This window comes from Canis aureus, chromosome 10 (genome assembly GCF_053574225.1).
Source record: "Canis aureus isolate CA01 chromosome 10, VMU_Caureus_v.1.0, whole genome shotgun sequence".
Classification (NCBI taxonomy): domain Eukaryota; kingdom Metazoa; phylum Chordata; class Mammalia; order Carnivora; family Canidae; genus Canis; species Canis aureus.
This window is the reverse complement of record NC_135620.1, coordinates 54894996-54921593: the sequence shown is the minus strand read 5'-3', so window position 1 is coordinate 54921593 and position 26598 is coordinate 54894996. Positions and strand designations below refer to the sequence as shown.

The following is a 26598-nucleotide window of genomic DNA, read 5'->3' as shown; positions in this document are numbered from 1 at the left end:
TTCTTGTACAACCAAAAGATAAGCAGCTAGTGGTCACCTTTTTCCTTCAAGACTCGGAAGTTAGCAGCTATATAAACAAGGGCAGTGTTGATCAAAAACCCGACTATGCTGCATAAAACAGAGCTAGCCTATCCCTCCCTACCTTAAATGCTGGTGCTCATTTTTCTTTCTTACTAATTTATGTCTTTTGTGGCATTTTCCCCCAAGAATAGAGTATTTTTGTCTGCATTAAAAATCTGTTCAGGAAGATATCCTCTTTCCTCAATGATTTTCTTAATGGCATCTGGGAACTGGTATCTACTGCCTCTTGGTCCCTATAGAAGTTGCTTCTCCTGTCATCTTGACATTTTTTAAGCCAAACCTCTTTCTAAAATTATCAAACCATCCTTTACTGGCATTAAATTCTCAAGCTTTAGATACCTCACCTTCCTTTTGCTTTAAGTTGTCATAATATGACCTCATCTTTTCTCAAATCATATTAAAGTTTATAGATATGCCTTTCTGTCTTTTAATCCTGTATCTACATAAAAGCTGCATTTTCAATGAGATTTTTTTTTTAAGTATTTTTGCAAAAAGTAAAGGTTTTTGTGCCTGTTGGTACAGCCGCAGCAAGGGCTTCATGAAGTTCCCTTTTTTAAAAAAACAATGGTCCTTATACTGGATTCATTTATCTTGAAATGGTGGGTGACTGAAGCTGCAGACCTCAATCTATGATATATATCAAGCAATGCAAATTTTTCTTGTAATGTCATGACTTTTCTGTGCTTCCTCGGAGCACTTCCAGCATCACTAGGAGCACTTCATATGGGTCCCCTAGTGTTATTCAAGGTTTATGTCATTGCACTAAAGATGATGAAAAATACGCAAGAACCACAAGAGATCATTTTTTACTGTGATAACAATTTACTGAAGAGATGAACACACACATCGAAGTGATTAGCACCACACAGCAGTTTTAGTAGGATATTATTTAACTTTATTTTTTTTATTTATTTTTAAGATTTTATTTATTTATCTGAGAGAGAGAGCACCAGCAAGGGGAGGACCAGAGGGAGAATGACAAGCAGACTCCCTGCTGAACAGGGAGCTTGATGTGAGACTCAATCTCAGGACCCGAGATCATGACCTGAGTTGAAATCAAGAGCTGGACACTTAACCCACTGAGCCACCCAGGCACCCCCACAGTGTTTTTAAGCAAATATTTGCAACACGAACTCACCACAAGAGCAACATAAGGTAGCTACGAAATTATTACAGTAGTACAGCATGTATTACAGTTGATTTTATGCAGTTATTTAATACTGCATCTTTTTTTAAAAATTTTATTTATTTATGATAGTCACAGAGAGAGAGAGAGAGAGAGAGAGAGAGAGAGAGGCAGAGACATAGGCAGAGGGAGAAGCAGGTTCCATGCACCGGGAGCCCGAAGTGGGATTCGATCCCGGGTCTCCAGGATCGCGTCCTGGGCCAAAGGCAGGCGCTAAACCGCTGCGCCACCCAGGGATCCCCTAATACTGCATCTTTAAGCTTCTTCACATTTCTTTCAACTGTGAATGGCTCCATGTACAGTATATTTTGTGCATAGGTTTTGATAAATTTTAACTTTTTATAATATATTTGTTTATATCTTATGGTAGTAAATGATAAAATAGACTAATATCTACATTTATCTTATGCATTTATGACATACCTTTTTCTTAATTTTTTTTAATATTTCTAGGCTATGCAGTTTTTGAGTTTTTCCAAAGTGTCATAAATCCCCCCAAATTTTCCTAACCTTTTTTTTTTTTTTTAACCTATTTGTTGAAAAAATACACCACACTCAAAGTGACCCACACGGTTCAAAACCATGTTGTTCGACGGTCAACTACATTTTTATTTTAGTATTTGCATATTTGTTCCAATCTCATTTAAAAAAATATAACTAGGGCAGCCCAGGTGGCTCAGTGGTTTAGCACCACCTTCAGCCCAGGGCCTGATCCTGGAGACCCTGGGATCGAGTCCCACATCAGGCCCCCTGCATGGAGCCTGTTTCTCCCTCTACCTGCGTCTCTGCCTCTCTGTGTCTCTCTCTGTGTCTCTCATGAATAAATAAATAAAATCTTTAAAAAAAAAAAGAAAAGTAAAGAAAAGAAAAGAAAAAGAAAAAAAAGAAAAAGAAAAAGAAAAATACAACTAGCAAAAACTAATAAATTATAGTTTCTTTAAAAATAATTCAAGGGAAAAAAAAAAAAAAAATAATTCAAGGGGCTCCTGGTTGGCTCAGTCAGTCAAGCATCTAACTCTTGATTTTGGCTCAGGTCATGATCTCAGAATTGTGAGACCACACCCAGTGTCAGGCTCCACACTCAGCAGAGTCTGCTTGAAAATTCTCTCCCTCTCTCCCTCTCTCTTCCTTTCTTTTTCCCTCTCTCTCTTCTCTCCCCCTCTCCCCCCACTTGCATATACATGTTTTTATCTCCCTCTCTAAAATAAATAAATAAAACTTTAAAAAATTTTTAAAAAATAAACCCAAGTTTTTAAAACCTTAGTCACCTTGATTGTGGTGATAGCTTCACAGGTGTCTATATAATGCCAAAGTATATTAATCATCCATTTCTAATATGTATAGTTTAGTTATGTCAATTATACCTCTATAAATCTTTTTTTTTTTTTTTTAAAGAGTCACTATAAAGAAAATGCCAGTACAGATGATATGCCAACATGAAGATGAGTTAAATGACTGCAGTTTAGGGACACAGCTTCATGTTATAAAAGCAATGACAGGGCTGTCTGTCTCCTGGGTCCCCATCTAGGGCTGTTTCACCAAACTAAATTGGCTTTGTCAAGATAATAATAAGAACACTTCCAAATCACAATTTTAGTGATTCTTTTTGTAAAATAATTAATCCTAGTTTATCTATTTAAATTTGATTTTTACAGAGCGCTTCCTACAAGAGGGCTTAGCTACATATGGTTTGCTAGCTTAACAAACAAGGTATTCTTTGTACCATCCTTTTATGCTTTCTGTGAGTTTAAAATTTTTTAATATAAGAAGTAGGGAGGAGGGATCCCTGGGTGGCGCAGCGGTTTGGCGCCTGCCTTTGGCCCAGGGCGCGATCCTGGAGACCCGGGATCGAATCCCGCATCGGGCTCCCGGTGCATGGAGCCTGCTTCTCCCTCTGCCTGTGTCTCTGCCTCTCTCTCTCTCTCTCTGTGACTATCATAAATAAATAAAAATAAATAAAAAAAAGATTTAAAAAAAAAAAAAAAGAAGTAGGGAGGAAAAAATGAAACTAATTCCCTAAAACAAGCCATGCAGTTCTCAAAAACTTAAAGCTTTATAAAGGGTTAAAGATCCAAAGTTAGGTCAAGTTTCCAGTATTAGGTGTATGCTAATTAGGACTGCGGTTCTGCTCCATTGGGGTTAAAATGCTCAACACATGGATAGAAACAATGCTACTCAAACACTGGAACACCTTCTATAATATATAATAGAGTGTTTCACGTGCATCTCACAGAGACAGCTTTCTTCATATCCCAGGCCTGCGAAGTTGTTGGGGTAGAAATTATCTCCAGTTTTTACAAACAAGGAAATTGAGGCCATCACAAATAAAATGACTTATCCAAGCTACATAGGATGAAGCTGAGGCTAGAACCATCTTCTCATTCCCAACCTATATCCTGGAAGTATTAGGGAATACCTGGAAAGCCAACTAACACAGCAGTTCCTACTGGAAAATGCATTCAGATTCCAAACAATTTATACAGGTAAACGTTTTTAGGATATTATCCATCAGTATTTGGTAACTGCTTAGCTTCTCAATAATGTACATGATTGGACATGTTTCCTTAATTTTATCTAATGTTTTTCAGGGAAATGACACTATGGTTTTCTTAATCCCAATGTCAGGTTTGAAATATTTCATAACTGTCTCCATCTAGAGAAATCTTAGAACAATAAGACAAAATATACCTAATAAATAGCCATGTGCAAAACTTCTCAGTTCAAGTTATTCAAGTTCAACAAGGCAACAAATATTAATGTACAAATAAGTCCTATCTTCTTTTTTTTCTAAAGATTTTATTTATTTATTCATGACAGACACAGAGAGAGAGAGAGAGAGGCAGAGACACAGGCAGAGGGAGAAGCAGCCTCCATTCAGGGAGCCTGACATGGGACTCGATTCTGGGTCTCCAGGATCACGCCCTGGGCCAAAAGCAGCACTAAACTGCTGAGCCACCCGGGATACCCTTCTTCTACTTTAAAACAGGACATAAATGAACATCCCCCCCGAACCACACTCCTGCCCAACAGTTCACCAATTTCCTTCCCCAAACCTGTCCAGGTTTGCTCCAAATGAGAGTCTCAGTGCAAAAACTAACCAGACTCATTCCCCAAACCACAGGGAACAGTGCCATCTGCTCTGCCTTCCTTCGTGCCCCACACCTCTTGGAACATGTTTTTATACAGCACAGAGCAACAACTCTGCCGTCTTCATGGCCACTCCACCAGATCCTCGGTGACACAAGCTGTATCTTATTCATACCTTTATCTTTTACTTCCCCCGAACAAAAATGTCATTCATTAGATGTTTGAAGAAATGCAGAGAGAATTTCAGAGAGTAAGAAGGACTTGAGACCCACTAATAACCTCTTTTTCCTTTCCTTTAAAACCTCTTTTTCCTTTCCTTGAAAATACTGTCCATACCACTGACATATTAAGGCTTTTAAAGCATAATAGGATTATCAAACGAGGTCCAAACCTGTTAGGCCTGTGAAGACCTGCCAGCCTACTTTCCTAGTCTACTGCTCACTATTTTCTTCACATACATCACACTCAAAGTTCCAATTCACTTCCCATGCATTCAAATATTTGTGAGGGCCTACAAAGGTACCCACATGTCAGGGACTCTTCTATAGGCCAGAGATATAAGAATTAAGCTAATATCTGCCCCATGTTTCCCCAACTCCATGTTGCCTTTGTGATTAATCGCTATACCTAAGTATTTGCATTATAGTTATTTGCTCCTTGAAAGGAATTTACCTCTGCATCCTCAAAGCCCACTGCATTAAAACGCATGAAATAAAAAATTATCAATTCATTCAATTTAGTACTTCTTTTATAAAAAAAAAAAAAAAAAGTCCAGTTAGCAGTCAGCTTCAGAAATCCATATTGCAGAATTCAAGTTCACTTACCTTTAGTCTTCTTGGCCCATCTTTGGCAGAGCCCTTCTTTTTGCTCCTGGTAAGCACAGTGATAACCTTATCCAACCCCCTTTCAAGGCTCCCAAACACTTTGGTTCCTTTTCTTTTTGGAGTGTCCTCTACATGTGCTTGGTTGAGATCTAGTTCCACTGAGCGACATCTTAAAAAAAAAAAAAAATTTTTAAACCCATGAGTAAAGAAGGACCTCCTGGCAGTTGGAACTTTCACAGGACACTCGAGTATACCAAGGCCAGACCACCTCATTCCTTAGGGAGCACTAAAGCCATTTCCCACTGGAATGAAGCCATCACTCCGCCTCTGGGCCAACTGTCACTTGGCAAAACTATTTTGCCCCTAGCCTTTTATTAAAAGTCAATATACAGAAAAGTTGAGTGAGTAGCACACCAAACATCCACATATCCTCTTAGATTCAACAGCTGTTAATATTTTATCACGTTTTATCACATTTTCTTTCTCTACTTATATAGATAAGTAAATATATTAAATATATATACATCTTTCCTGAACTATCTGAAAATACCTGCCTGAAGACATATGAAACTTCACCCTGAAACCAATGAATAAGGACACATAACCAGTGAATAAGGACATTTTCTACATAACCAAAATACCAACACAACATCAAGAAATTTAATAATGATGCCATAGTACTGTTTAATATCTAGTTCACAGTCTAATTTCCTCAATTGTCCTCAAAATGGATCCTGCTTTTAAAAATAGCTGTAAAAGACAAGGAAGGGTCACCAATGCTATAGAACTGTCCATATAAAAGGAATGAGTTTTCTTTGAAACTTTCATTGGTATCTTTACTATTTGGGCAACTGCTATCTGTGAGTGGATGTCTATATTCTACTGGCAGAAGCATGGGAAAAGATGAGCCTCAAAAATGGTATTATGTGTCTGGGCCCAGGGCCACTGTTTCCAAGCCTTCTGTATGTCAAGGTGCCTGCCAGTCCTACTCCTGATGAGTTTCAGAATTCTATCCCACAAGGAAGGCAGCAGCAACAGCTCCAGGAGTGGCCATAGACCATCGTCATTCTGCTAAACATTCCTACATTTATACAATGGTTTGTTACTTTAATCAGGTTTATCATACATGAAAAAAGGAAATCTGGTTACATATACTGAGGATCAAAGAATAAAAAACAGAATACTTACCTCCTCTCAGGGCTAATGACACCTGTCATTAACTTCTCTGTCCCTGCTGAATTTATTGGCATTTTAATTGGGGTTTCTTTCAGGCACTGGTTTCTAGCTATTAGAAAAACAAGAAACACAAACCATATGCAGGTGACATATTATGGTTTCAAAACTTCTATCAATAACACATACATCACTTATTCATTGATTCAGAAATATTGTAATCACTTGGCCAGTGCTGTTAAGGTTCTAATTATTTAAAGAAATGTTTCATGTGATTTATAATAAAAAACAAAATCATTTTGCTTTGCATGTGTGGCTCCTCTTTTCCTTCATTGCAAAATGAAGGCCATGCTTAAATTCCTATTTTAAATATTATATGACAAATTTAAATAGATCACATTAATACAGATTTTATGACTACTGATTCTCCTTTTTTTTTTTTAAATTTTTATTTATTTATTTATTTATGATAGTCACAGAGAGAGAGAGAAAGAGGCAGAGACACAGGCAGAGGGAGAAGCAGACTCCATGCACCGGGAGCCCAATGTGGGATTTGATCTCAGGTCTCCAGGATCGCGCCCTGGGCCAAAGGCAGGCGCTAAACCGCTGCGCCACCCAGGGATCCCTGATTCTCCTTTTTTTTAAAAAGAAAAGATTTTAGGGAGAAGAAATGTGTGGGAAATATCAGAAAGGGAGACAGAACGTAAAGACTGCTAACTCTGGGAAACGAACTAGGGGTGGTAGAAGGGGAGGAGGACGGGGGGTGGGAGTGAATGGGTGACGGGCACTGGGGGTTATTCTGTATGTTAGTAAATTGAACACCAATAAAAAATAAATTAAAAAAAAAAGATTTTATTTATTTATTCATGAGAGACACAGAGAAAGAGGCAGAGACATAGGCAGAGGGAGAAGCAGACTCCCTGCAGGGAGCCTAATGCAGGACTCAATCCTAGTACCCCAGGATCATAACCCGAGTCAAAGGCAGATGCTCAACCACTGAGCCACCCAGGTGCCCTGATACTTTCTATAAATAAAAATCAACCTGTACTTATACAAGAATCCAATTTATCCTTCTAAGTGAAATAGTATTGAGAAGTGTTAATTCAATTCCTAATCCTACTCAACTCCTGTTAGACAAAGAAAACAGTCCCTGTGAAGGCTTGACAAAAGTTATTAAACAGCTTTGGCTATTTTTATATTCCCTATTCTAGAATTTTGTGCTTGATTCTAGTAGGGTATCTGTATCCAGTTTCTGACAAATTCACAATAACAAATCTGGTTACCAATGATTAGCTAACTTTCTGTTCATGATCTAAAAGTTACATACCCTTTAGAAATAATAATACTTTATAAGTATATGATATCAAGTTTTTTAAAAGCCTTTTATTTTTCTTTATGACTATTCAGTACTATTTTCACTGGTTCCACAAGAACAAGAAAAGATCACTGAAAGGGTATCTCTGAAAATAGTTTTCATCTTGGTATACAAAGAGTATCTACTACTATACATAGTTAATCTTTGATAAACTGTCACTGACTGGATTGTACAAGGTTCAGAAAAGTGATTAATGCTAATGTCAAAAATGACTCAGAGTAAAAGTCAAATGCAAAGCGCTAATGAAAACTATCAGTCGGAGCTTCAGCTATTAGCTTCCGTGGATGGCTCTTGTGTTTAAAGAAAAATAGCCAATAATTCCTTTTGACCAACACAGTTTTTGTCACAGGGATAAGACATGCAAACTGATGACACTTTAAGACTAAATTCCAAACTATCCAAATGTCAAAACCTTCAGAACTACATAAAAAGTTAAAAAAAACACAGGGGCACTTGGGCAGCTCAGTCGGCTGAGCAGCTGACTTGATTTCAGCAAGTCACAATCTCGGGGTTCTGGGACTGAGTCACATGTCGGGCTCCAGGCTCAGAGAACAGTCTGCTGGAGGATTATCTCTCCCTCTGCCCTTCTTCCCACTGCATAAACGCATGTACACATACAAATACTCTCTCTAAAAAATAAATGAATAAATCTTAAAAAAAATTTTAAGTTAAAGCATACACACACACAGAGTAACAGAAGGGATTATAAACATTCAAAGGCTTAAAAAAAAGGCCTCAATAGCTAAAGTCCATCTTATCTTACTACCCAACTCCCTGACTCACAAAGGATGTTGTAGCTCTATTAACAAATAACAGAAGAGGAACACCCCTCATTAGAAAAAAAACGCAATAGCAGCTACTACTAAGGTCCCACTATATCCAAGGTTATCTCACTGAAACCTCATAACAACACCAGGCAGCCACAAATGCTTATCACAGCAAACTAGCCTCACAATTCTGGGGAAAGCGTTGTCTGAGCTGATGAATGAGAAGGCCATTAACATAATAATAGAACTCCCAATAAATATTCTGGCAAAGTTTTTCATACTTTCTTTATAAGAAATAGAGCTCTGGGGGATCCCTGGGTGGCTCAGCGGTTTGGCGCCTGCCTTCAGCCCAGGGCGTGATCCTGGAGTCCCGGGATGGATCCCCACGTCAGGCTCCCTGCATGGAGCCCGCTTCTCCCTCTGCCTGTATCTCTGCCTCTCTCTCTCTCTCTCTCTCTCTGTGTCTCTCATGAATGAACAAATGAAATCTTAAAAAAAAAAAAAAGAAAGAAAGAAATAGAGCTCTGGAACTGGCTATCAGCCACATTAGTAAACTGAAAGCACGAGGGAAGGATGTGATTTAACAGCAGTTCACATGGCAGTCTCAGAATTTGGGTTCATGAGGCTCTTAATATAAAACAAGTAGGTTAGGGACTCCTGGGTGGCTCAGACAATTAAGTCTCTGACTCTAGATTTTGGCTCAGGTCATTGATCTCAGGGTCATGAGATCAAGCTTCATGTTGGGCTCTGTGCTGAGTATGGAGCCTGCTTGAGATTCTCTCTCTCCCTCTCTGTCTGCTCCTCCCACTTGCACTTTCTCTCTCTCTCAAAATCAAGAGAAGGTCACAATTGCTGGAAATACGGCCAAAAGTTTAGGGGTCATTTTAATGTGACAGACTATATTACAGTAAATAAAACCCCTCAGGGGGATCCCTGGTGGCTCAGTGGTTTAGCACCTGCCTTTAGCCCAGGGCACAATCCTGGAGTCCCGGGATCGAGTCCTGCGTTGGGCTCCCAGCATGGAGCCTGCTTCCCCCTCTGCCTGTGTCTCTGCCTCTCTCTCTCTCTCTCTATGTCTATCATGAATCAATAAATAAAATCTTTAAAAATAAATACATACATACATACATACCCCTCAGGCTCTCTCTAATTTTTTGTATTCCTTCATTCAACAGGTATAGTCCCACCACACACAAGGCAATGGGAATCTACTATGCACCAGACAATAAACACGGCTCCTCCTAGACTACACTATGCTGCCATAAACACAGCAGACAATCTCTACTCTTGTGACACTTACCGTCTCATCCTTGAGACTTGGTACTAGAGGAGACTTGGTACTAGAAAACTGGGTTCAGTTCTAAGCACTGTCTTAAGAGGCACAATGACAAAACAGAACATGCCCAAATAAGGCCAGGAAGAAAACAGTGAGGTGTCATAAAGGAAACAGCTTATATAACTGGTGATGACTGAGCTGACCAGGAAACCAAAGGTAATGAGAAAGTTGTAACATCCGGACACAGATCTAGATATCTAGAAGGACATCACAGGTCTCTCCTGTCCGCTGGAATATGGGCAAGAGCAGGATCAGATCCCAGAACTGGAGAGCTAGACGAGTAAGAAGGGCTCAGCAGAGACTTCAGCTTTAGCCATGATAAGTAGAGGCAAAGGAGAAAGCAAGTCTAACCCTGGATATATGACCTTGGGCAAATCATTCTTCTGAGGTTCGGGTTCTTCAGCTGTGAAAAAGGCAGGTGGATGAAATGAGCTCTAACTTGCCTCTTGGTTTTGATATTCTATGATGCTATGATTCAATTCTATATATGTGAAAAAAAGAAAAAATTCACTTAAGAAAAATTAGAAGTTGACTAATATGCTTTCATTTCAATCAATGCAATTAACATGATAAAGAAGCAGAAATTCCTTAGAGCAATGCTAGTCATTTCTGACCTGCTCTAAGTTTATTTAGATGGTAAGAAGAACGGAATTTGAAGTATGTTGCCACTGATTAGTCCATATAGCAAATACCTTTTGAGGGTGTAGTGTAATGATTTGGTGTACAGAGTATTTCTCTCTTATACTGGCTCTTATTAACTGGAGTCTTTGGCTCAGGAAATACAAAGCAGTCATCATCCTTTACAGCAGACTTAGGCATATATACATTCTCTTTGTTCTTTAATTTATCAGCAGATGCTCTGCATAATACTGGAGTTAATGATTTAGATTCCAGACCATTTGATTCTGTCCAATGCTTGGCAAACTGGAAAAAAAAAAAAAAGTTACTGGATAAAGCACACTGACAAGAAAAAATGTCAATTTCTCTACAACGTGCCTTAATCATTTGCAAATTACCTTGCATCATTTTTATTAAAATGAAATACTCTCAAAAGGATATTATTGGCAATACCAGGGAGTTTGAAAATGTATATTCAGTTCTCTTTAGTACATGTAGATTACTTTAGTCTGTTCTATTGACATATCATTTCAACATGTTTCAGGCTAAATGTTAAATCAAATATAACCAGATCTCAGGCAATACTGAGAATGGCCACAAATAAATCCCTAAGAACTATTTCCCATGCCTAGATTGCCATGGTTTGTCTCTAGTATGTACCAAAAAATCAAAGTTTAGTCAATGATTAGAGCAGAAAAACCGTGTTAAAATACTCTAATGGAAAAGTTGGATACTAAATATTTAATCCTTTTGAATTTATGGTTGAGCTTGCAAAAAAATAAGGAAAATCCTCAGAGGCTAAACTAAAAAGAGGAGCATGAATCCAGAGACATAATGAAGGCCAAAACTGTCCTAGCTCCAAGGGCACCTATCTACTCTATCTTGGATAACTAACAGCATGGGCTATAACAGCCATGGAAACCTTAGAGTATGCAAGGTGGTAAGTTACAACCAAACCTCTCAAAAAAAGCCAGATTGGGCTACAGCTAAAATGAAAGGGTGAATTAAATATAAATCTGTCCTGGAAAGGAGTTGGCGTGAAATGTGTCTGGCCTGGCCTTGGCTCTAGAGAAGCAAAAATCTCCTTTAATAATTTGTAATTTCAAAAAATAATAATAATAATAATTTGTAATTTCACATAGGTTTGAGTACCAAATTCATACTACCTGCATGGTCCCCCCTGCATTCAAGGAAAATATAATCCCTAGCTCTTAAAAAAACATTCCAGGAGGAGACCACCTGGGTGGCTCAGTCAGGTAAGTGTTTGCCTTTGGCTCAGGTCATGATCCCTGGGGTCCTGGGATCGAGCCCTACTTTGGGCTCCCTGCTCAGTGGGAGTCTGCTTCTCCCTCTCCCTCTGCCCCTCCACCTACTCATGCACTCTCTCACTTGCTCTCTCTCTCTCTCTCTCATAAATAAATAAAATCTTTTTTAAAAAAATTCCAAAGAATAAAAAAGGAACACATCCCAATTCATTTTACAAGTCTAATATAATCACAATACCAAAATCAGATAAGATTAATACAAAATGGAATGGAATACAAGGAGAGGAAAGTCTTTCATTATTCGACATTGTTCTATATTGTTTGAATGTTTTATAAGATGAATATACCTATGTATTACTTCTGTAATAACAAAATTAAATTTTTCAAAAGAAAAAAAGGTATAAGAGAAAGAAAATTATAGGCCAATTTCATTTAAGAACATAGAGGCAAAAATTCTGAACAAAATGTTAGCAAACAAAACCAAACAATGTATTAAAAAAAAATAGTTAACTGGGCTTACGTAAAGAATACAAGACTGGTTTAACATCAAAATTGTTGATATACAACAAACTACCTTAACTAATGAAAGGAACAAAAATAGATGATTATTTCAATAGGTAAATCTTAATCAATCTGTTTTCTGCAACAGAGATTTGTGATTTTTAAACAAATCTTAGCAAACCAGGACTAAATGAAAAACATGTCTTAATCTGAAAAATAAGAGATGGGGACGTGCAGTGGGGAGAGCAGAAGAATGACAAAGAGGGGGAGAGGGAGAAAAAGAGTGTGGAGGGGAAGAAGGTATAAGAGGGAGAGAGAGAAAACAAACATATTTAATGATAAAAGCAGCATTTTTTTTTTTTTTTTTTTTTACAGTTGGGAAGAACACAGAGTGTCTGCTATATTGCTAGGTCTACTGAATATAGTAATAAAAGAGAGAATATTAAAGGCATGAGAATTAGAAAAAAAACTGTCATCCATAGATGATATACTTTTCTATATAGAACACTCAAAAAATATACAGACAGGAGTCTGGGTGGCTCAGCTGGTTAACCTCTGACTGTTGTTGTTTTTGAAGATTTTATTTATTTATTTGAGAGAGAGAGAAAAAACAGGAGGGCGGGGGAGCTGCAGAGAGAGAGAGAGAGAGAGAGAGAGAGAGAGAGAAAAGGGAGAAGCAGACTCCCTACTGAGCAGGGAGCCCAATGTGGGGCTTGATCCCAGGATCATGGAATCATGACCTGATCCAAAGGCAGATGTTCAACCCACTGAGCCACCCAGGTGCCCTGACTCTTCGTTTTGGCTCAGGTTGTGATCTCAGGGTTGTGAAATCAAGCCCTGCATCAGGTTCCCTGCTCAGCATGGAGTCTGCTTAAGATTCTCTCCCTCTCCTTCTGCCCTTTCCCCAACCCCCACCCCAACCCCACCATCCTCCACCCCACACTAACACACTCACTCTCAAACAAACGAATAAGCAAACAACATAAGAACTTAAGAGTTTAGGAAAGTTGAATATAAGATCAATAAACAAAAATCAATTTTATATCTATACACCAGTAGCAGAAAATGTGATTTTAAAAAACCTACCATTTCCAATAGCAATAAAAAAATAAGAGTACTTAGGAATAAATCTAATAAAAAATACAAGCCTTTTTTGGGGAAATGTATAAGACTTTATTGAAAGCAACTACCTAAAACCTAATAAATGAAGAGATTTACTGTTTAAGGGTAGTGGGATCTGAGGGTCCAGATTTCAATTTCTACCAAGTTGAATCTTTTTTTTTTTCCAGGTTGAATCTTAAATTCAATGTAATTTCAATTTTTCAGTGTCCATGAAGTTTCAGAATGATTCTAACATGTGTATGAAAATGCAAAGGGGCAAGAATAATAGCCAAAACATTCCTAAAGAAGAATAAGATGGGAGGAAATTGGCCAACCAACAGAAGAACAATTATAAAATTTAAGTAATTAAGAAGTATAGTATTGGTGAAAATAAACCAATAAAACAAAATATAGCCCAGAAACAGACACAACTCCTACAACAACTTGATATATGATTGAAGAATCACTGAAGACATGGTGGTGAAAGAGTTGACTTTTCAACAGTGGAGATATAACTTTATACTCACTAGATTAGAAACTATTTAAATATTAAATAGCTAAAAATATCAATATTAATAAATATGTGGAACAATGGGAACACTCTTCTACTGCTGGTTGAAGTAAAATTAATACAACCACTTTGGGGGAAAAATTGGCTGGTAAAGTTGAAGATACTCATTCCACTCCTAAGTATACACACAATAGGACTCTTACACATATGTAACAGGCCTTGCTGTGCACCAGAGTTAGCATAGTAGGTCCCGGCTGGAAGCTGGGAACTCAGGTTTTAGAAAGTTCCAAACACTGTTGGGATAAGTCTGTTTGCACAGCTGGGGCACCAAACCTTGCTGTACTAGGCTGTATAGACTACAAGCAGTGTGATTAATGATGAACAGCAGCTTTCCTTCTAGCAATCTAGAATTTCTGTAATTATGACTGATTATACCGACAAAGAGAGCCTGTGTAACCAGCCCCCAGTAAAAACTCCGGATTCTAAGTCTCTAGTGTGATTCTCTGAGCAGAAACATGCATACCTGCTCCTGCATTTCACTACTGTAGGAAGGAGTACACTCCTTGTGGCCCCCTCAGAGAGAGCAGAGGAGTAACATTCACTGTACATCCACTAAGTTCAACAAACACCAAGTAAGATTAAAAAAAAAAAATCATCAGAAGGAGAAAAAAACAAATCAGTTGCTTCTCTGAGTTGGGAGGAATATGGAGTTGACCACAAAGACGCATGAGGGAATTTGAGGGTGCAACAGAACTGTTCTTAATTTTGATGAAGGTTACATGGTATGCATTTGTCAAAACACACAGAATCATACATTAAAATGGTGAATCATTAACTATATGTAAGCTATATATTATTTTTGGAGAGGGTAGGGCAGGAGAGGGGAGAGGAGAAGAAGGAAGGGGAGGGCAGGAGAGGGGAGTAAAAAGACAAGAAAAGCAAAAAGAGGAGCAGGAAAATGCTCCAAAATGGAATCTTGGCTTTCTTCAACTTGGAAATAACTGGCTTCCCTTCCGTTTATATTCCAACAATTTCTCATTAATGTTTTCAATGATTTAGGAATTCATTAAATTCACAAGCACATACACAATACTGCATATTACACAGAACTACTACTATACATATCACATTAGAGTCTGGATGTTTTTATAATTAAGATAACATATACTGCTTTAAATAGTAATACAAATAACCAACCTGTGGTGTTTGTGGAGTGGCCACACCTGTTGATGAACTGTCTCCACACCAGTCATAGTCTATCAATCCAGCCACACAGTTTTCATCACTTGTTGTCATATCTTCTAGACTCAGATTCTTTGACTATTGAAAATCAGAAGAGTTTAGAGACAACACCATCATGATTCAATTTTTAAAAGAGTATGTTCAAGGCAAAGGGCAAGGCCCTGACGCAGAAACAAAGCAGAGATAATATACTGAAGGAGCTCACCATTAAAGGACTACTACTCAGCCATAAAAAAAAAAAAAAGAAAAGAAAAGAAATCTTGCCATTTTCAAGGACTGTGGATGGAACTAGAGGATATTACTTACGCTAAGTGAAATAAGTCAATCAGAGAGACAATTATTATATGATCTCACTCGTGTGCGGTATTTAAGAAACAAAACAGGATCATAGGGGAGAGAGGAAAAAATAAAACAAGATGAAATCAGAGAGGGGGACAGAGAGAAAAGACACTTAATCGTAGGAAACAAATTGAGGGTCACTGGAGGGGAGGTGGGAAGGAGATGGGATAACTGGGTGATGAATACTGGAGACAGCATATGATACAATGAGCACTGGGTATTACATAAGACTGATGAATCACTGACCTCTACCTCGGAAACAAATAATATATGCTAATTAATTGAATTTAAATTTAAAAAATTTAAATTATAGTCACGTCAGTGACTTATCCTATCTTGTTCAAAAATCAATGGTTCCCATTACCTATAGCATAACCCTAGTTATAACCCTAGCATACCTAGTCTAACCCTTCTGATATGACATTTCAAGGTTCTCTACAATCTAGATCTCCCGTACCCTCCCAGATCACTTCCTCCTCCTCTTCCTCTCACCTTTCCCCTACTTGACCTCTCCATCTTAACTAAAGTCTGGTGACTGCCAACAGACATATCAAGCACAGTTAGGTGCCTCAGATTTTGCTTATTTATTTACCCTGCCTTGAATACTGTGTTCCTTCTTTTCCATTTTTTTCTAGACTTGACCACAGATCCAGCTTGGATCACCTATGGTGATCACTCCCTTCCTAGAGCCACTAGAGCACACTTCTAGGCCCTTATTGGCACCCATCAGCTACTATTCCAGTATAGTGTTATCTTTATGTATGTTTTGCATCAACTTAACTGTTACAGAGCAAGCATAGGCCTGAAAATGCTAATGATATGTTGATGATACAGTCTTCTGTGCTTCTTGGATCAGACTGTATTATTGTTTCACTGAAAACACCATCTATTAATTAATAGTTCAGGATTACCTACTTTCTTATAAATAATACCCCAGAAAAAAAGGGATTTTATCAAGGGGGAGAAGAGTACAAAGGAACCTTGTTTCACATTTCAATGATTTGCATAAAACCAGAAAACAACCTAAAATTTGATTTCTGCTCCATTTTTTGTCATTAAAATGTCTGCCTACCATAAAAATTGATTAAATAACATAAATGCCCAAATAATTACATGATCAGGGTCAATGCTCATTAGTTGAAAGAGAAGAGTAAGCATCTTCCCAGATTGTTTCCGTTTGAGTACTTCATAAATGTTATAAGCAGATGAATTGAGATCAGACCAATCAGATATAAGAAAATTCAGTGACTTAGGAAAATGTCTCATGCCTATTAACTAAGGTATCATAAATGTAAAAATTTAGCTGAAGTTTATTAATAAGGTTTATTATAAATTAATATATATCATTGTATATAATTTAATATAAAATTAATTATAAGTACAGACTTATCTAATTCCTTTCTGAAACTACCTTGATCAGAAACAGAGTTCATGGGACACCTGGGTGGCTCAGTGGTTGAGCATCTGCCCTTGGCTCAGGTCATCGTCCCAGGGTCCTGGGATCCAGTCCTGCAGCAGGATCCCCATAGGGGGCCTACTTCTCCCTCTGCCTATGTCTCTGCCTCTCTCTCTGTGTCTCTAATGAATAAAATAAATAAAATCTTAAAAAAGAAAAGAAAAGAACAGAGTTCATGATTTTGTATCCTCCCAGACCTAAAGGTATTCATTTCAGCCTGAGAGATTAAAGGGTCCAGCAATGTAGGCAGGATGAGTGACAGGACAACTCATGAAGTCCATGGGTAAAAGATCTGTCTGGGCATGGGGTATTCACCAATCCAATAAAACTCTTCAAGAACAGACAAGAGGGACAGACACCTGGGTGGCTCAGTGGTTGAGCATCAGCCTTTGGCTCAGGGTGTGATCCTGGAGTCCTGGGATCAAGTCCCGCATCAGGGTCCCTGCACAGGACCGGCTTCTCCTCCTTCTGCCCATGTCTCTACCTCTGTGTGTCTCTCGTTAATAAATAAAAATAAAATCTTAAAAAAAAAAAAGAACAGACAAGAAAACCCAACCCAGGAATAACATTATCTCACTTCAGAGATTCCTTTACATAACAGCTACTGACACTTTTAATGCTTAGTTTGGTCAAAAGATCAACTAGGGAAGGAAGAAGGGACTGGCAGGATCTGGGAAGAACAGAAGATCCCTTATATCTGCAGCAGATGATTGACAAGTACCAAAAAGAGAGTTCTAAATGAAGCAGTAGGGACGCCTGGGTGACTCAGTGGTTGAGCGTCTGCCTTTGGCTCAGGGCATGATCCTGGAGTCCCGGAATCGAATCCCACATTAGGCTTCCTACATGGAGCCTGCTTCTCCCTCTGCCTGTGTCTCTGCCTCTCTCTCTCTGTGTGTCTCTCATGAATGAATGAATGAATGAATGAATGAATGAATAAATAAATAAATAAATAAATAAATGATTTTAAGGAAAAATAAAATAAATGAAGCGGTAAAGCAAATCAGGGGGGTCAGAGGGAGATTAAACACAAGATCATTAAAAAGGTGGCCTTTTTTTTCTTTTTAACAGTTTTGAGTCCTAAAGGAATAAAATCGCCTCACCTACACAGTCATTTGGACTATAATGGATTCTGTAAAAAGAACTAATTACCTCTCTCCGAGAATACTAAAAGTACAATTTCCTAGTGCTGGAATAACTTAAATTGCAACCTAAATTAATCAAAGGGAAGATTTACTATATTACAAAGTTCCATACCCAGCCAGCAAAGGATTTGGAAGGCAGGATTTTAGATAACAAAGAATCAGACAGAAGACAAAGACTAATCTTAGGAATGATACAGTGCTTCCAAAAATGTAAAGCTTTTGCACCATTCTAAATGCTCATGACAAAGAAAAATGAGACAAAGGAGACAAAAATAAAAAAAAAAATAATATGGTCACCACAAATTCATACAAGAAATTTGAGTTACATAAGCTATAATTACTTCTCAAAACAAAACCTAAACAATCAACACAAATGAATATCAAAATATTCATTAAATTATTTTATGTGGTACAAAGTATAATATATCCCCCTTCAGAAATCTTAACAATTTTTAAAATTTTTATCCATGATGCAGTAATATGGTATCTTTTAAAAGCACTTGTAGGGATCCCTGGGTGGCGCAGCGGTTTAGCGCCTGCCCTTTGGCCCAGAGCACGATCCTGGAGACCCGAGATCGAATCCCACGTCAGGCTCCCGGTGCATGGAGCCTGCTTCTCCCTCTGCCTATGTCTCTGCCTCTCTCTCTCTCTCTGTCTGTGTGACTATCATAAATAAATTAAAAAAAAAAATAAAAAATAAAAGCACTTGTATATACTTAAATTACATAAATAAACATACTAAAAAGGACCGGAAAGATACAGTCCAATTAAACCTACAGGAGGTAGGTTCATGGATAAGTTCTATTTCCTTTAGCTTATCTGTGGCTTAAAATTTTTCTACAACAATCAGAAATTACTTTTGTGAAAAACAGAGGGGAGGAGAGGATTAGTTCAATGCCATGTAAAAACTCTTATTTTTAGAGTTGTATATAATAAATTTTTTAAAAGATTCTCCCTCTCCCTATTCCCCCCTTAAAAAAAAAAAAAAAAAAAAAGCAGCAAGTGTTCACACAAAAGGTCTGACATTTACCTTGATGTTTGTGAATGGGGTAGCACTGGCTAGTCCACAGGAAAAAGAAGGAAGCCTTAAGCGAACTGGTTTTCCCCGAGCCTTCTTGGCTAGAAGCAGAAGATAGGTAGCAGTGAGGTGATCATACTGCCACTGGAAAAAAAAATAAAATCAATTTATTTAGAAGACTAAAGTTGTTTTTCGAAATAATGTTTTAATTTTTTTTCCATTCAAAGAAATTGCAATCTCTTATACCATCTCTCTCTCTCTCTCTCTCTCTCTCTCTCTCTCACACACACACACACACACACACACACACACACACACACACACAGAGTTTCTGTTCCTCAGAGGGAACCACCTTTAAATACTTTTAGTATTTCTACTGTTTCTATGTTGTTTATATAGCTTTAAATTTTTTTTCAGCTTCACATATTATCTGTGAATTTCCTAGTATCAAAAATAAGGATTTAGTTCTACTACAACTCCTTCCTGCCCTATACATTCTTCCTCCTTGCATCCTCCTACTATAATTTTATCGCAATTTTTAGTTAAATCAATATTTACACTATTATGATTATATAAATAGTATTCACTACTGAGTAGGGGGAATGTTCAAATACTTAATTGGTACCCTGAACAGAGGGGGAGTAGGGTACCCTGAACTGAGAGGTGAGGCACCTTTGCCATGACAATTATTAACCTTTTAATCACTGGGTCCTAAGGAGGTACCCAGGAGACCTAAGGGAGGTAAGAGATAACAGGGAGGGCACTCAGAGTAGGAGTTCTTTATCAATGAGTAGATAAATATTCTAATATCTTACCAGTACAGAACTGCAGCTAAACTATGCAGGGTGCTACCCTTGCATTTCTTTCCTTTGTATCTTGGTTTTTCCCAAAATTAAACATAAAAAAGAGGCAGTTACTTATCTTACTAATTCAACTCCACACTCTCCAGCACTCTTTACCTTCTCAGCATGTCCATACACACCAGCTAATTTGTTCCCTCTTCCATTGCCCTTTTGAAGATATTCCATGTCTGCATTCCTTGCTCCACTCTGGACTGGCTTCTTTTTCAACCTGCAACTCAACTATCAGTCTAGGGATGCCCTTCATCTCTAATCTACAAAGTGTCCCTAGTTTCCCTGATTCCAAATATTCCTCTTTCTTCTTTTGGTGGAATAGCTCCTCCAGTAACTTTCTGAGGTGGATGAATGGGAGGTAAATTTGCGTGATCCTGCACATCTGATAAATGACTGCATTCCATCCTCACACTTGATTCTAGTTTGGCTGAGTACAGAATTCTAGGATGATAATAATTTTCATAGTTCTGAAAATATTATTCCATGGTCTTCTCATTTCTTTTCTTTTTTTTTTTTTTTTTTAAGATTTTATTTATTTATTCATGAGAGACAGAGAGAGAAGCAGAGACATAGGCAGAGGGAGGAAGTAGGCTCCCCACAGAGGATTGAGCCCTACTCAATCCTGGTACTCCAGGATCACACCCTGAGTCAAAGGGAACCGCTCAACTGCTGAGCCACCCAGGTGTCCCAGGTCTTCTCACTTCTAGTACAGCTACTGAAAAATCCAGTCTTTCTGACTCCAAGCCTTTCTTTATGATCTTTTGGGTGCTTTTTTAGTCTCTGGAAACTTTTTGGATATTCTCTTTCCCCTGGTTTTCTGAAATTTTCTGTGGATCTATTTTCATTCATATCTCCAAACCCTGGCTAAGCCCCTTCATTCTTAAAAACTCAGTTCTACTAACTTAGAAACCATCCGTTCTGGAATATTTTTTCTTCTTGTATTATTTCTTTGATGCTTTCTTCCCTTCCCTCCTTTCTTCTGTTGTATCTTCCTGCAACTTCTATTATTTGTATGTTGGACCTTTCTTACCCATTCTGTTCTATTTGTGCATCTCTTTGTCTTTAGATTCTACTTTTGAAAGATTTTCCTTTAATTTTATTCTCAATCATTTCTACTAAGCTTTTCATTTCTGTGGTCATATCTTAAATTTTCAAGTGCTATCTCTTGAACTGTTCCTTTTTAGTCATTTTATTCTTATTTCAAAAAAGAAATAGCTTCTCTTATCTCTGAGAATATTATCATTTCTAGGCATTTTCTTCCACTCCCTGCATTATCTTTTATTTCTGAGTATCTTTGCTTTTCTTCCTTCTCCCCGCCTCACCACCCCTGCCATTTGTTTTGATCTCTGATTTTCATTTTAGAGGCTTTCCTCAAATGTCTGGTAATCTTTGGCTGCCTGTCTCTATTTAAAGGTAAAGAATTACAAAGCACAGCTAACTAAAGGCTCTATGCATAGTTTGAGGCTGCTTATCACCTTCAGGGCTTCTCTCTATGGTAAACAGACAGAAATCTTAACTCCCAATCACTGGTATAGTAGGTCCTCTCTCTTGGCTCTTCCCCAGAACTGAATCTTCCAATATTTTCCCCACCCCCACTGCAAACAGGATAAAATCCTGGGTCTAGCATTCTAAGAGTTGAATAGGGAAGGTGGTTAAGTGGTTCACTACTGAGTATGAAGACCACATGTGTCCACGTATCCATTTCAGAATGGCTCATCACCCCTACCCCTGAGCTGTGTATGGTGCACAAGTGCTTCTTGTTCAATGTTTCCCATCTTCTGCTAGGGTAAGGAAGAGATGGCAGTCATGCAGCATAAGGTAGAGAAAGGGACCTTGAGTCCAATTGCTTCTAATACAGACTTTCAACTGATCCTCCTGTTTTCTACCCTACTTACTTCCCTAACTTCAGAGGTTCCTAGTATTTCTGGTTCCTAAGCCTAGGGATCTAATCACTTATTTTCTTTTCCCCCTTGCAGGCACTTAGCTCTCAGCTTTCTCTAAAACGCTATGTCAGATGCCATTTATCTATTTTATAACTCCCCCAATGTTATTGACATTACTTTTTGTCTCCTCTTTTATTCTCATCATCTTTGTGAATTTTTTATCTTTTTAGCTCTTTATTATTATTTTAGTGAGGTTTTAGGAAGCAGTGGATATAAATATATCTGTTCAATCCACCTTCAATCCACCACGTATAACTCAAAGTTTCTAAGTATGTACTCATAAGACTAAGTAACTCTTTACCCTACTAGAGTGTTAAAGTTTAATAATATTGAATAATATTTAATACATGTATGTATCTCCTCACAAGGCACATGATCCAAAGGGGACTACTACCAAAAAGGTGTAAATAAAAACTGTTTGTTTGTTTGAAGATTTTTTTATTCATGAGAGACACAGAAAGAGACAGAGAAATATGTAGATGGAGAAGCAGGCTCCCCATGAGGAGCCTGATGTGAGATTTGATCCCAGGACCCTGGAATCATGACCCAAGTCAAAGGCAGGCGCTCAACCACTGAGCCACTCAGGTGTCCCAAAAACTGTTTTTATTAATACATTTCATCAGTTAATATTTTAGATGGCCACAATCATCGGGTATGCTTTGAAATTTATATAATGGACCTATCAATCTAGTGGAAGAAGTATATAATACTGTGATAAATTATCACAGAATGTGGCTTTTAATCCAAACAGGATGAGTTGGAAAGAAGGACAGAAAGTTTCTTAGAGAAAGTACTTGGGAGTGGGTAAACACCATGAGTCACAATCTCTCTCCAGTACGACAGTCCTACCCTTTTGAAAGAGATGCCATAAACTGATTACAGACAATGGCTCAGAAACATGTTGCCTCTTGTTTATCAACAACGGTATGGCACAATCCAGGCATTGTAAACAATACCTGGACAGTTTTAGATGGAGTCCTCTAAAACTGCCTAAGAGTTTTATAACTCTAACCCCTCTTTATCCCTAAGCAAAAAGGCATCCCTTTTATGACTTTTGCCATAGCTACTGCACACTACTCATTACAAGTAGATACACGGGGGAGTTATGTTCAATAACAGATTAATCGGCATATTAGTTACGCTTTCAGCGCTGCCAACTACAAGTCTAACACAACCAATGCCTCCCTTATCTTTTAAGCAGCTCCCTGTTTTGAAAGTCAAATGTCTGAAAGTGAAGCAATAGGTTTACCTATCATAAAGAAGGTTCCATTTCTTTTTTTTTTTTTTAATTTTTATTTATGGTAGTCAGAGAGAGAGAGAGAGAGAGAGAGGCAGAGATACAGGCGGAGGGAGAAGCAGGCTCCAAGCACCGGGAGCCCGACGTGAGACTCGATCCCGGGTCCCCAGGATCGTGCCCTGGGCCAAAGGCAGGCGCTAAACTGCTGCGCCACCCAGGGGTCCCAGAAGGTTCCATTTCTAAAAAACAAAACATTTAAAAATCCCCAGTTATTGTTCACACAGGCTACATGTTAAAGAACTACCCAGGCACCTGGGCTGAGGACAGACAGTTACTGGTACAGAGTGTTTGAGAAATTGAGGAATGGCTCACTATCCTTCTCCTGACTTTGGTCGTGAGGCCCTCAATCTTTAAACTTCTGCCACCAGAATACATGGGGATTTGCACTGCAGGGGTGGGGGAAGGGGCTGGTGGGAATAGGTTCTCATATGCACATGTAATCCTCAATGAAGACCCTCGACCAGATGATGGGCTGCTCCCACAATCCACAGCCACTCACAGTTGGAAGAATTGGGGGAAAATAAGGAAAGCAATCAGGTGGAAGGAAGCTCTAGTACCACTACTAGGAGTCTCAAGAGGGCTACAGTGAGATAGGTCAAAATCAAAACACATACGAAACTCTAACTTCTGCATATCAAAAGCAGTTTAAGAGTGCTCATGTATAGGGGGTGCCTAGGTGGCTCAGTCAGTTAAGTGTCTAACTTTGGCCCAGGTCATGATCACAAGGTCCTGGGATCCAGCCCTGCATCAGGCTCCGGGCTCAGTGGGCATCTGATTCTCCCTCTTTCTCTGCCCCTACTCCCATTCACGTTCTCTCTTTCTCAAATAAATAAGATCTTAAAAACAAAGGATTCTCATGTATATGATATAGAGGAGTTCTAGGACTCAAATATTTGAGAATAATATTGTTTCTGTCTCTGCACAAAGATCAACAGTACCACTATGAATCACACTAAACTCAACTCTCTGTCCTAACTAGCCCCCAAAATAAAGGCAAAGCTCCCAAAGTGCCAGAAAAAGTTTAACAGACCATAGCTGACCTAAAATCTTTTTCTGTATCAGAATTAGACAATTCCTATTTCCATTCCACTCATAAGTTTGTAATTTGTATGTAAAGATCACATAAAGGATACCAATTTAAGAACTTTTTTTCAATAGTTCTTGAAATTCCCATGTGGGGCTCAAACTCATGACCCCAAGATCAAGACCTGAGCTGAGATCAAGAGCCAGACACCCAACCAAGCCACTCAGGTGCCCCACTAAGTATATTACTTTTAAGATTCAGATTTTAAAAGTCTGTGGATCTCACATCAAATTTTTTCTCAAAAAAAAACAAAAAAACAAAAAACAGGATGTCAGGACTAGCTTTGAAATACCGTAGTTAAAAAGGACAGATGGGAGAGGGAGCTGGAATACAGATAAAACAGCAAAACATCATTAACTGTTGAAACCTGATCTCAGCATGGAAGATCTCTGTTAAGCAATTCTACTTTTGTAGGTGTTTGAAAATTTCTAGAATCAAGTTTTTTAATTATTTTAAGATTTTTATTTATTTATTTGAGAGAACGAGAGAGATCACAAGCAGGGGGAAGCACAGAAGGGGAAGCAGACTCCCCACTGAGCAGGGAACCCAACATGGGACTTAATCCCAGGACCCTGGGATCATAACCTAAGCTAAAGGCAGACATCAACTGAGCCACCCAGGTGCCCTAAAATAAAAATTTTAAAAGAGGGGCAGGTCGGGGGGAGCTACAGAGCGGAAAAAGAGATTTATTTAAAAAAAAATAATAAACCCGAGGAAGACATGAAAAAAAAATTTTTTTAAAGAAATCTTAGTATCTGAAGATTATATTTCAGATATATATTCAGAAATATAGAAGACTATATTTCAGATACATAAGATTTCTAGTCTTTCATCCTAAAAAAAGTCTTATTTTTTTAAAGTTACTTAAATGGAAACTTCAGACTTTCATTATAAAAGACCTTGCAGCAATTCCCAATTCTTGCTATTCCTTTAAAGGCATTATCTGGGGCCTCTTGGTAGCTCAGTTAATTATGCCTCTCCCTTTTACTCAGGTAAAAGGTAAGGGTGATCTTAAGGTCCTAGGATCGCCCCATTCACGTGGGACTCCCTGCTCAGTGGGGAGTCTGCTTCTCCCTCTCTCTCAAATAAATAAATAAAATCTTTAAAAAAATAAAATAAAGGCATTATCCATGAAAAACTAAATTATCATTCTGTTTTCCAAACACATTCCCTGAACCTTTATTACATCATTCAAAATAAATCCTTTATATCTCCTCACTGAAAAGAACTGTGGCTTAGCAAAGCTTTGTTTAGTAAAAAAAATATTTACTTATGGCCTTTACCTTGCCAATTAGAAAAGAGAAAAAACACAAATCATAGTTGATGAACAGTACTGAACCAGCAGCAAAGTTAGGCACAATCTCTGCCTATCAGGTTAGATTATACTCAAAGTCAGCTGTGAGTGCCTCTATCTCTAGGAAAAAAAATCTCGAGATTAAGCATCTGAAAGAGCTAAAACAATCTAACACAGAAATCATGATAATGATTTCATGGTATTTGGTTCAAAGCTTAAGGGTGATGTGATGCTATGGGGTTGCTTTTAGGTAAGACGAAAAGTGCTTTGCCTTTACCTATTCCTACAGCAAAATCATAGTTCCATGTTAGAGAATTTCAAGGAGTAAAATAAGAACTCCGTCAATTCTCCATGGACTAGTTTCTTCTGTTGCTTCATTTTTCTCCCACTATAATATTCTGTAATCAATGTCATTTTTAAGAGGATATCCAGCATATATGAGTAAAGAACGGAGTGAAAATCACACATAAATATAATATTTACACCCATGAAAAAAATCACAGGTTTGAAAAACAGTATATTATTTTTAATGTACTTTATCAATACATTTATTGTATCAATTAAGAATAAAACAAAAAAAAATAAAGAATAAAATAAAAAATACTATTCTCAAATTCATGTTGTATTTCTTACCAGTGAAATTAAATCCTCCATTGTTTGCCTGTTATTTCTGTGATGTACAGAAAGTTCTGTTATGCAATCCTCATCGAGGTGAATAATCTACAAAAAAAATTACAAACTTTATTAACAAAAAATTACAAATATATTTATTGCTTTCAAATCTTAAAATTAGCATAATTGCTTTGTAAAATCAATACCAATATGTAAAAATAACAAGAGTTCATCAAATTCTTTTTTTTTTGAGTTCATCAAATTCTTAAGTAAGAATAAACATTCTTCATAATTTTTAAAGATATTAGCAGGTGAAAATAAGCAGTTCAAGAAGAGGAAGTTTTGGGCAGCCCAGGTGGCTCAGCGGTTTAGTGCCGCCTTCAGTCCAGGGTGTGATCCTGGAGACCTGGGATCGAGTCCCACCTCAGGCTCCCTGCATGGAGTCTGCTTCTCCTTCTGCCTGTGTCTGTGCCTCTCTCTCTCCTCTCTCTC

The 26598-nt window shown here is 38.0% G+C and overlaps 1 protein-coding gene across 8 annotated transcripts in view; it reads right to left on the bottom strand.

The window, feature by feature from the left end:
- MELK (maternal embryonic leucine zipper kinase) overlaps positions 1 to 26598 on the bottom strand; it is a 95644-nt gene that overhangs the window by 5880 nt on the left and 63166 nt on the right. For 7 of the 8 annotated variants that reach the window (XM_077912549.1, XM_077912544.1, XM_077912543.1 and 4 more), the window contains 6 exons: positions 26128 to 26214; positions 19035 to 19166; positions 15023 to 15145; positions 10522 to 10753; positions 6367 to 6463; positions 5179 to 5347 (listed from right to left, as the gene is read on the bottom strand). In XM_077912549.1, coding sequence (XP_077768675.1) covers positions 5179 to 5347; positions 6367 to 6463; positions 10522 to 10753; positions 15023 to 15145; positions 19035 to 19166; positions 26128 to 26214 — 840 coding nt within the window. The remainder of the gene's footprint in view (positions 1 to 5178; positions 5348 to 6366; positions 6464 to 10521; positions 10754 to 15022; positions 15146 to 19034; positions 19167 to 26127; positions 26215 to 26598) is intronic. The other variant, XM_077912547.1, reaches the window with a different exon arrangement.